This window comes from Melanostigma gelatinosum, assembly GCF_949748355.1.
Source record: "Melanostigma gelatinosum genome assembly, chromosome: 6".
In the NCBI taxonomy this organism is placed as follows: Eukaryota; Metazoa; Chordata; class Actinopteri; order Perciformes; family Zoarcidae; genus Melanostigma; species Melanostigma gelatinosum.
In genome coordinates this window covers 1,256,941-1,267,638 of record NC_136639.1, presented here as the reverse complement: position 1 = coordinate 1,267,638, position 10,698 = coordinate 1,256,941, and the positions used below count along the sequence as shown (strand labels likewise).

The following is a 10,698-nucleotide window of genomic DNA, read 5'->3' as shown; positions in this document are numbered from 1 at the left end:
ATTTATCTGAATACTTACCAGTACTTACTAGTAAATGATGATGTAACATAACAAACAAAACTACCAGCAGTATATCAAATCAAATCATCATAAAATGAAGAACACATTAATACATCAATAAATATAATACAATCGTACAATATATAGTATTCTGCATTATGAGTACTTTTAAACTTTTTATTTTGTTTTGATGCCGATACTTTTGTACTTTTACTTGAGTAACATTTTGAACTCAGTACGTTTACTGTGCAGAGTATTTCTTCAGGATAGTATTACTACTTGTACTGCAGTAAAACATCAGAGTACTTCTTCCAGGAACTCTCAATGTAAAGCTGAAGAAACAAAGTTACTGTTTTAAAGATTATTAGAGATTATTAGAGATAAATGTGAGGCAGCAGCGTCATGTGACACACAGCAGGGGTCACATCTCAGCTGGTAAAAATAGCATGCTGTGTCACACACACACACACACACACACACACACACACACACACACACACACACACACACACACACAGAGTCAGATCTCAGTAAACAAGCTGGTGAAAGGCTGTTAGGACGTTAACAGGAACTCACAGGTAAGAAAACACTTTGTTTAAATCACAGCTGGAAGTTGTTTATTATATTATTGTTATTATTTACATGATAATAAATCAAAGTGGACTCTTAATGATAAACAGGACGTCTCCATCTTACAGTGAACACATTAAACTGCAGCAGACACCACTGAGTCCTTCTCCTTCGTCTCTTTACTGTCCTCCTGTTTAGCATGTTAGCATCCCAGCATGCTAACATGCTAAACAGGAGCTACGTGGTTATAACCAGAGTGGTTCTTCCTCTGGGGATCATGAATACATGTGTGAAGATTTGTATGTAACTATTTATAAACAGAAACAGAACGTCACAAAGTGCTTCACAAAAGACAAAAAGACGAAATGAAAAACCTTAGAATAGACAAAAGTACTGTACTTAGAGTACTACGTCTCAGAGGTAAATATTGTACTATATTACAGTAGTTTGAGCTTCAAAATAAAGTATAAATATACAGAACTGATCATCTGTGTCGACATGGAATCATGAAGTCAGTATTTAGTGAAATCAGATTGTGTCTCTGATCTTGAGATGAAGGTCTGCTCCTCCTCTTCCTCTCTCCAGCAGCAGCGATGGGTCTCGGCAGGAAGCTGGACGTCCCGGTCAGCGACTTGTCTCTGGTCAGAGACATGTGGGAGGTCCGAGTGAAGACACACAGACAGAAGCAGAAGAAGGAGCTGGAGAGGATGGAGCAGAGCGCCCTCCCAAAGTAATTACTCTGTTATTACACAGTGCACTGTGTAATAACAGAGTAATTACTCTGTTATTACACAGTGCACTGTGAATATACAGAGTAATTACTCTGTTATTACACAGTGCACTGTGAATATACATGTACTAGCAACTAGTATTGTAACTGAAGAATGTTGAACGGAGCACATTCGATTATTTTCAAATGAAAAACTAAACTTCATGTCAACAGTGTCAGTAGAACTGGAAATGTTTGTCTGTACGTAACATACGTTTCATAGTTTCCACACAGCTGACTGCTTCCTCTTGACCTGTGAGGGTCACAGGTGATTTCAGTAACATGAACAAACATAACTTACTTATTTATATCCAAACATCAGGGCTGAAGTTCAACTGTGACAAAAAGGTCACAAAGTCAAAGAACGAACGTCCAGTCTGTCTGAAATCAGTTAACATGAAGCTGCAGAGGATCCATTAACACGTCTGTCTGTCTGTCTGTCTGTCTGTCTGTCTGTCTGTCTGTCTGTCTGTCTGTCTGTCTGTCTGGAGGATCGACCAGCAGTGGCAGTATCGCATCTACTGTAAAACACTGAAGACGGGGGAACTGAACCTTCTGCATCGTTACCTGGAGAGATCTGCACTGACTGGTGTACAGGTGAACACAGGTAAATATTGTGGTATATTGCTGATCATATTGCTGTGTATCTGTTCATGTTGTTGTTGTTGTTGTTTATCAGAAGCAGAGCAGCAGGATCAGAAAGATCCAGAAGAGAGCAAGCTGATCTTCCAGCTGGATGGAGATCAGTGGACGGTGAGCTGCTGGTTCAACATTCTAACGTTGATGTGAAAGAAGACAACTGGTGATGAGTGAATATGGTTGCAGGACTTCCCCAGAGAGTTGCAGTGGATGACCTACCTGAGAGAGTGGCACGTCAGCGGGACGAAGATCAGCCGGCTGCCGGAGTACCTGGCTCTGTTCACCCAGCTCACCGTGCTGGAGATCCCCAAGAACACCATCGCAGAGCTGCCCGCGGAGATCGGTGAGTACACAAACCACACCGACATCAAGTACGCAAACCACACCGACATCAAGTACGCAAACCACACCGACATCAAGGATGCAAACCACACCGACATCAAGTACGCAAACCACACAGATATCAAGTATGCAAACCACACCGACATCAAGTACGCAAACCACACCGACATCAAGGACGCAAACCACACCGACATCAAGTACACAAACCACACAGACATCAAGTACACAAACATCAAGTACACAAACCACACCGACATCAAGTACGCAAACCACACCGACATCAAGGACGCAAACCACACCGACATCAAGGACGCAAACCACACCGACATCAAGTACACAAACCACACAGACATCAAGTACACAAACATCAAGTACACAAACCACACCGACATCAAGTACACAAACCACACCGACATCAAGTACACAAACCACACCGACATCAAGTACGCAAACCACACCGACATCAAGTACGCAAACCACACCGACATCAAGGACGCAAACCACACCGACATCAAGTACGCAAACCACACCGACATCAAGTACGCAAACCACACCGACATCAAGTACGCAAACCACACCGACATCAAGGACGCAAACCACACCGACATCAAGTACGCAAACCACACCGACATCAAGTACGCAAACCACACCGACATCAAGTACGCAAACCACACCGACATCAAGGACGCAAACCACACCGACATCAAGTACACAAACCACACAGACATCAAGTACACAAACATCAAGTACACAAACCACACCGACATCAAGTACGCAAACCACACCGACATCAAGTACGCAAACCACACCGACATCAAGTACGCAAACCACACCGACATCAAGTACGCAAACCACACCGACATCAAGGACGCAAACCACACCGACATCAAGTACGCAAACCACACCGACATCAAGTACACAAACCACACCGACATCAAGTACACAAACCACACCGACATCAAGTACACAAACCACACAGACATCAAGTACACAAACCACACCGACATCAAGTACGCAAACCACACCGACATCAAGTACGCAAACCACACCGACATCAAGTACGCAAACCACACCGACATCAAGGACACAAACCACACCGACATCAAGGACGCAAACCACACCGACATCAAGTACACAAACCACACCGACATCAAGTACGCAAACCACACCGACATCAAGTACGCAAACCACACCGACATCAAGTACGCAAACCACACCGACATCAAGTACGCAAACCACACCGACATCAAGTACGCAAACCACACCGACATCAAGGACGCAAACCACACCGACATCAAGTACGCAAACCACACCGACATCAAGTACGCAAACCACACCGACATCAAGTACGCAAACCACACCGACATCAAGTACGCAAACCACACCGACATCAAGTACACAAACCACACAGACATCAAGTACACAAACATCAAGTACACAAACCACACCGACATCAAGTACACAAACCACACCGACATCAAGTACACAAACCACACCGACATCAAGTACACAAACCACACAGACATCAAGTACACAAACCACACCGACATCAAGTACACAAACCACACCGACATCAAGTACACAAACCACACCGACATCAAGTACACAAACCACACCGACATCAAGTACACAAACCAAACCGACATCAAGTACATAAACCACAACGACATCAAGTAAACAAACCAAACCGACATCAAGTACACAAACCACACCGACATCAAGTACACAAACCAAACCGACATCAAGTACATAAACCACGACATCAAGTAAACAAACCAAACCGACATCAAGTACACAAACCACAACGACATCAAGTAAACAAACCACACCGACATCAAGTACACAAACCACACCGACATCAAGTACACAAACCACACCGACATCAAGTACACAAACCACAATGACATCAAGTACACAAACCACAATGACATCAAGTACACAAACCACACCGACATCAAGTACACAAATCACACCGACATCAAGTACACAAACCACACCGACATCAAGTACACAAACCACACCGACATCAAGTACACAAACCACACCGACATCAAGTACACAAACCACACCGACATCAAGTACACAAACCACACCGACATCAAGTACACCAACCACACCGACATAGTGTAAACACACCACATAGACATTAAGTACACAAACCACACCGACATCAAGTACACAAACCGCAGAAACACCATAGCAGAGCTGCCACCTGAGATCAGTGAGGATGTTTTTTAGTTCTGCTTCTTACAATAATTTGTGAAAAACCAAGAAAAGTGTTTTTAAAGTATCAATCAGCCTCTTCTGTCGTCAGGTAAACTGACAGGTTTGAGGGAATTAAACGTCAGCTACAACCGTTTGTCCAAAGTTCCTCCAGAACTCGGAAACTGTGAGAACCTGAAGAGACTCGAACTCACGGGAAACCACAACCTGTCCGATCTGCCGTTTGAGGTAAAAGCAGAGAGGAAACGATGATCCACCCACATGGTGGTAGTTTCACATTTCACTTTACAGACACACTGAAAGATTAACTAGCGATGTCATTGTGCTGATAATGATGATGTCACTGTCAGCTGAGCAGCCTGAAGCAGCTGGTTCACCTGGACGTTGCAGAAAACCGCTTCATGACGATCCCCATCTGTGCTCTGAGGATGAGCGGCCTGCAGCTGTTGGACCTGAGCAACAACGGTCTGACCGACCTGCCGCAGGACATGGACAGGTGACCGATGACGTCATCACCTACCTGTAATCTGATTACTCTGAGCAGCAACGGTCTGATGTCCTGGACGACCACTGGAAATGTCTCTGTAGTTTAATTGTTTACAGTTGTTTTCTCTCAGTTCTTAAATCTCTAAAAAGGCTACAAACTAAAAAACGAGTTGTTCTTAAAGCCCGACAAGACAAAGTCAATAACAAGTTCAATTCATCATTAAATATGCATGAACATTGAATCTATATATATATATGACATTTATATAAGGTCACAAGTGACAGCAGAGCAAGAAAATAGGCTTCCAGTCTTTATGCTAAGCTAGGCTAACCATGCATAACATCTCACTCTAAGACAGAATGTTGAAATGTGTCCTCTTATATTTTTTGTTTTGCAAGTTGCAAAACAAATTTCCACTGAAATGACGACGCATTAATAATGTGTGTGTGTGTGTGTGTGTGTGTGTGTGTCTGCAGGTTGGAGCAGCTGGTCACCTTGTTCCTCCATAAGAACAATCTGTCCTACCTGCCTCACTGTCTCTGCAAAATCTCCACACTCAAGATGATCGTCGTCAACGGGGACGCCCTCACCTGCTGCCCCACCAAACTGTGCCGAAACCCCGATATCAAGTACGCAAATCAAACACAACCACACGGATATCAAGTACACAAACCACAGAGACATCAAGTACACAAACCACAGAGACATCAAGTACACAAACAACAGAGACATCAAGTACACAAACAACAGAGACATCAAGTACACAAACCACAGCGACATCAAGTACACAAACAACAGAGACATCAAGTACACAAACAACAGAGACATCAAGTACACAAACCACAGCGACATCAAGTACACAAACAACAGAGACATCAAGTACACAAACAACAGAGACATCAAGTACACAAACAACAGAGACATCAAGTACACAAACCACAGAGACATCAAGTACACAAACAACAGAGACATCAAGTACACAAACCACAGAGACATCAAGTACACAAACCACAGAGACATCAAGTACACAAACAACAGAGACATCAAGTACACAAACAACAGAGACATCAAGTACACAAACAACAGAGACATCAAGTACACAAACAACAGAGACATCAAGTACACAAACAACAGAGACATCAAGTACACAAACAACAGAGACATCAAGTACACAAACAACAGAGACATCAAGTACACAAACAACAGAGACATCAAGTACACAAACAACAGAGGCATCAAGTACACAAACAACAGAGACATCAAGTACACAAACCACAGAGACATCAAGTACACAAACCACAGAGACATCAAGTACACAAACAACAGAGACATCAAGTACACAAACAACAAAGACATCAAGTACACAAACCACAGAGACATCAAGTACACAAACAACAGAGACATCAAGTACACAAACAACAAAGACATCAAGTACACAAACAACAGAGACATCAAGTACACAAACAACAGAGACATCAAGTACACAAACCACAGAGACATCAAGTACACAAACAACAGAGACATCAAGTACACAAACAACAAAGACATCAAGTACACAAACCACAGAGACATCAAGTATACAAACAACAAAGACATCAAGTACACAAACAACAGAGACATCAAGTACACAAACCACAGAGACATCAAGTACACAAACAACAGAGACATCAAGTACACAAACAACAAAGACATCAAGTACACAAACCACAGAGACATCAAGTATACAAACAACAAAGACATCAAGTACACAAACCACACAGACATCAAGTACACAAACCACACAGACTGTCTCAGGTGTTATGGCCTCTTCTGTTCCTCCGGCAGGTTTATTCGACTGTGCGACCGATTGAGTGCAGAGAAGAAGGAAGAGGAGAAGAAGGAGAAGAACAAGAGGAAGAGGTGGCGAGAGGAGGAAGAGGAGGTGAAGAAGGACAGCAGAGAGAAGGAGTTCATCGAGGCGTACATCAGCTCTCTGAAGGACAGAGGTGAGAACATTAAACTTCATATTTATTCGTTGTGTTGTTATTTTCTGGGGAGAAATCTGTATTTTGGCAAAGATTTAAGTTATTTATAAAAGACGACTCGTATTCGACAGTGTGTCCCAAAAATATGTTACATTTAAATGTAATGTTAATTAAAACTAAATATTGAATTAATATCCATTAAAATGTAATGTTGATTAAATATGTAATGAAATTCATATTAAATGACATTTATGTTCAGATGAAATGATTTTTACAATATATTAAGTGTCTAATACTGCATTATTAAAATATATTTTGCTGTATTACGCAGCTTATATTCTGTATATTTATATGTTAGAGCGCCATATTTAGAAAATATTTAATATTTTGTAGTACAATTACATGTTTGTCCCTCACCAGACACCGTCCCCGACTCCACCACCAAGGTGTCCATCTCCTGCCTGCTGTGAGGAAGAGGAGGATGAAGAGTGTGAGGAAGATGCAGGATGTGAGGAAGAGGATGATGCAGGGTGTGAGGAAGAGGATGATGCAGGATGTGAGGAAGAGGATGATGCAGGGTGTGAGGAAGAGGATGATGCAGGGTGTGAGGAAGAGGATGATGCAGGGTGTGAGGAAGATGCAGGATGTGAGGAAGAGGATGATGCAGGGTGTGAGGAAGATGCAGGATGTGAGGAAGAGGATGATGCAGGGTGTGAGGAAGAGGATGATGCAGGGTGTGAGGAAGAGGATGATGCAGGGTGTGAGGAAGATGCAGGATGTGAGGAAGAGGATGATGCAGGGTGTGAGGAAGATGCAGGATGTGAGGAAGAGGATGATGCAGGGTGTGAGGAAGAGGATGATGAAGGATGTGAGGAAGAGGATGATGCAGGGTGTGAGGAAGAGGATGATGCAGGATGTGAGGAAGAGGATGATGCAGGGTGTGAGGAAGAGGATGATGCAGGATGTGAGGAAGAGGATGATGCAGGGTGTGAGGAAGATGCAGGATGTGAGGAAGAGGATGATGCAGGGTGTGAGGAAGATGCAGGATGTGAGGAAGAGGATGATGCAGGGTGTGAGGAAGAGGATGATGAAGGATGTGAGGAAGAGGATGATGCAGGGTGTGAGGAAGAGGATGATGAAGGATGTGAGGAAGAGGACGATGAAGGATGTGAGGAAGAGGATGATGAAGGATGTGAGGAAGAGGATGATGCAGGATATGAGGAAGAGGAACTAGAATCAAACAAACATTTGTCTCGTGTGTGTGTGTATACGAGCGTGTGTGTGTGTGTGTGTGTGTGTGTATACGAGTGTGTGTGTGTGTACGAGCGTGTGTGTGTGTGTATACGAGCGTGTGTGTGTGTACGAGCGTGTGTGTATACGAGCGTGTGTGTGTGTGTACAAGCGTGTGTGTGTGTGTGTACGAGCGTGTGTGTGTGTACGAGCGTGTGTGTATACGAGCGTGTGTGTGTGTGTACAAGCGTGTGTGTGTGTGTGTACGAGCGTGTGTGTGTGTACGAGCGTGTGTGTATACGAGCGTGTGTGTGTGTGTACGAGCGTGTGTGTGTGTACGAGCGTGTGTGTATACGAGCGTGTGTGTGTGTGTGTACGAGCGTGTGTGTGTGTGTGTGCACGAGCGTGTGTGTGTGTGTGTGTTTAGGAGAGTGAACGCAGCACTTTAAACGGTTTATTTTGAGTTTCTGATATTTTTTGAATATTTATTTTGAGTGTTTTTAAATCCTTTTTTTCTCCTTTTTAGAAAAACAAAACGTTTCATTCCAAGATCAGATTTCCAACATTGAGAGTTGAACGTTTTAAATGTTGGTCTTTGAACGTCTCACAGGAAGTGGTTTTAATGGTTGAAGTTGTAAAAGTGACCAAACAGATAAAACAAGACTGAAGAAACAGAAATAATTATTCATACGTTTATTATTCATAAGCTCTCCTGTTAATGAACGACTTCGATACGAAATAAATATCATCGGTTTTGGTTCATTTCTGCCATAAAATGTATAAATTCAGAGCTTGTACGTTTGTTGTTGAATTATTCGGTTATTACTCAGATATGTTTATAAATATCTATAAACGGTTGCGAGAATGTAACAATTATATTAAATACAAAAATCTCCAAAAATCAAAGAACTCAAATAAAAACAAACATGTCCAGGTTCCAAATTTCATACATTTCTTTATTATCATCATTATACTGATTATTATAGATATTATTCAAAATGTTCTCAATATGATAAAAGAAAGCAAATACAACAAAGACGTCATTCAGCGTCTTTCTGCTTCTCTATCAAAACATGAAGATGAAGAATGATGAGAGGCACGTTCAGAAGTACAGAGCAGCAGTCAGAGAAAGTCCTGCTCCAGGAAGAAGAAGAGGAGGAAGAGGAGGAGGAGGAGGAGCAGGAGGAGGAGGAGGAGGAGGAGGAGGAGAAGAAGAAGAGTTTGACTGCATACGTTTCCGTTCTAATAATAATCATCATTTTCTAAAATGGACATTTTCTGTTCAGTAACAAGTCGTTTAAAAAGCTTCATCTGTGCGTTTGAACCGGCGGCCATGTTGTCACTTCAAGGCCCGTCGGAAAGTTGAGCTCCTCCATGTTTACATCGACGAAAAACACTTTTAATCCAAGAGAAGAAGAACTGAGGCTCAATGAATCAACTTTACTTTGAACATGAGAATAAAAAATATGAAACGACGTTCAAAGAACTTTGAATCAAACAAAGATCAAATGAACCCGTTAAAAATGAATTTTACCCAAAGAAAACCAAAAGATTTAACATTTAATGAGGAAATATTTAATCCAGAAAATATCTGGGAAATCTGAATAGTTTCAAAAACATTTTCTACCAATAAAATAATCCAGATTCATTCATTTCAATTATAAACAATTTGGATTTCTATAAATATATTACAAACAGCTTTAAAGTTACATATTTAAATTTTACAACTCAATAATAGTTCAAATAAAACAATCTATAACTCTTAAATCTGTAAATATGTTTAATAGAAGTCTAATATTTTTTATAGAACAATTAAATAAACATTATTACACGAGGAATTCTCCGTTTATTCTATTTTTAAGTGTAAAAACAGTCGCCGTGAACGCATTGTTTGAATTCTTCTTCTCTGGTTTCTAAAAACGTAGGAGTGATGAACTTCCCAACGGGTCTTGAACGCAGCAGCGACATAATAAAGACCGGAGGAGCTGAACAAAACAGGAAGGCTTGCTAATAACACTGGTGCATTCTGGGATATGGAGTCACAACTCTTGACTGTAGAAAAATATACCGTCCGTCTGTGACATCATCTCTAGAGATTTAACGTTTGGTTACATTAAAGATAACAATTCAAGGATTTCTCCAGACGTGAGTCAGTAATCAGTGATTGTGCTTCATGATGAAGCTACATCTTCTTCATCAGGTTGATGCTGCATTCAGGGCACCACGGAGAAAAAACTAAAAGCGGGAGCCGTGTGACGAAAAGTAAAAACAAACTAGAAACGGATAGTTTTGGTAACTTGTGTGACGTCTCCTCTGAGACTAACAGACAGCTCCCGCTGGCAGAAACCAGGATGTCCCACCGATCGATGTAACCTGAACGCAGCACACAACGGAGGAGGTCTGAGCCTTAAAGTGACAGAACATCAGTAACGGTTCAAACGAAAGGTTTCGTTCGATGACGGAGGTTTCGGCTC

General features: G+C 41.9%; 2 protein-coding genes across 4 annotated transcripts in view; one reads left to right on the top strand and one right to left on the bottom strand.

The window, feature by feature from the left end:
* Positions 1-505: 505 nt before the first annotated feature.
* On the top strand, positions 506-9,007 carry lrrc2 (leucine rich repeat containing 2). 3 transcript variants are annotated; one of them, XM_079270355.1, is made up of 11 exons: positions 506-578; positions 1,156-1,300; positions 1,831-1,946; positions 2,019-2,092; positions 2,165-2,321; positions 4,635-4,771; positions 4,894-5,039; positions 5,507-5,659; positions 6,855-7,015; positions 7,415-7,460; positions 8,751-9,007. In XM_079270355.1, exons 2-11 carry the CDS (start codon positions 1,164-1,166, stop codon positions 8,791-8,793), a joined length of 1,170 nt encoding a protein of 389 aa, XP_079126481.1. In that variant the 5' UTR covers positions 506-578; positions 1,156-1,163; the 3' UTR covers positions 8,794-9,007. The 3 variants fall into 3 exon arrangements, with proteins under 3 accessions (XP_079126481.1, XP_079126479.1, XP_079126480.1); XM_079270353.1 differs by lacking the exon at positions 8,751-9,007 and having other exon boundaries at positions 1,831-2,092; positions 7,415-7,591; XM_079270354.1 differs by lacking the exon at positions 8,751-9,007 and having other exon boundaries at positions 553-578; positions 1,159-1,300; positions 1,831-2,092; positions 7,415-7,591.
* A 183-nt stretch (positions 9,008-9,190) lies between these two features.
* The window catches only part of mfsd14bb (major facilitator superfamily domain containing 14Bb), an 11,212-nt gene continuing 9,704 nt past the window's right edge, over positions 9,191-10,698 (bottom strand). The window contains exon 12 of the mRNA XM_079270351.1: positions 9,191-10,698. This exon is cut by the window's right edge and continues 1,735 nt beyond it. The gene's annotated coding sequence lies outside the window, so the exon portion shown is untranslated.

Excerpts from the sequence above, each read along its gene's own strand:
- lrrc2 (XM_079270353.1), top strand. The coding sequence starts at position 1,164 with ATGGGTCTCGGCAGGAAGCTGGACGTCCCGGTCAGCGACTTGTCTCTG. Across the intron at positions 2,093-2,164 it reads TGGATGGAGATCAGTGGACG|GACTTCCCCAGAGAGTTGCA; the intron begins GTGAGCTGCTGG and ends ATATGGTTGCAG. Across the intron at positions 7,016-7,414 it reads CAGCTCTCTGAAGGACAGAG|ACACCGTCCCCGACTCCACC; the intron begins GTGAGAACATTA and ends GTCCCTCACCAG.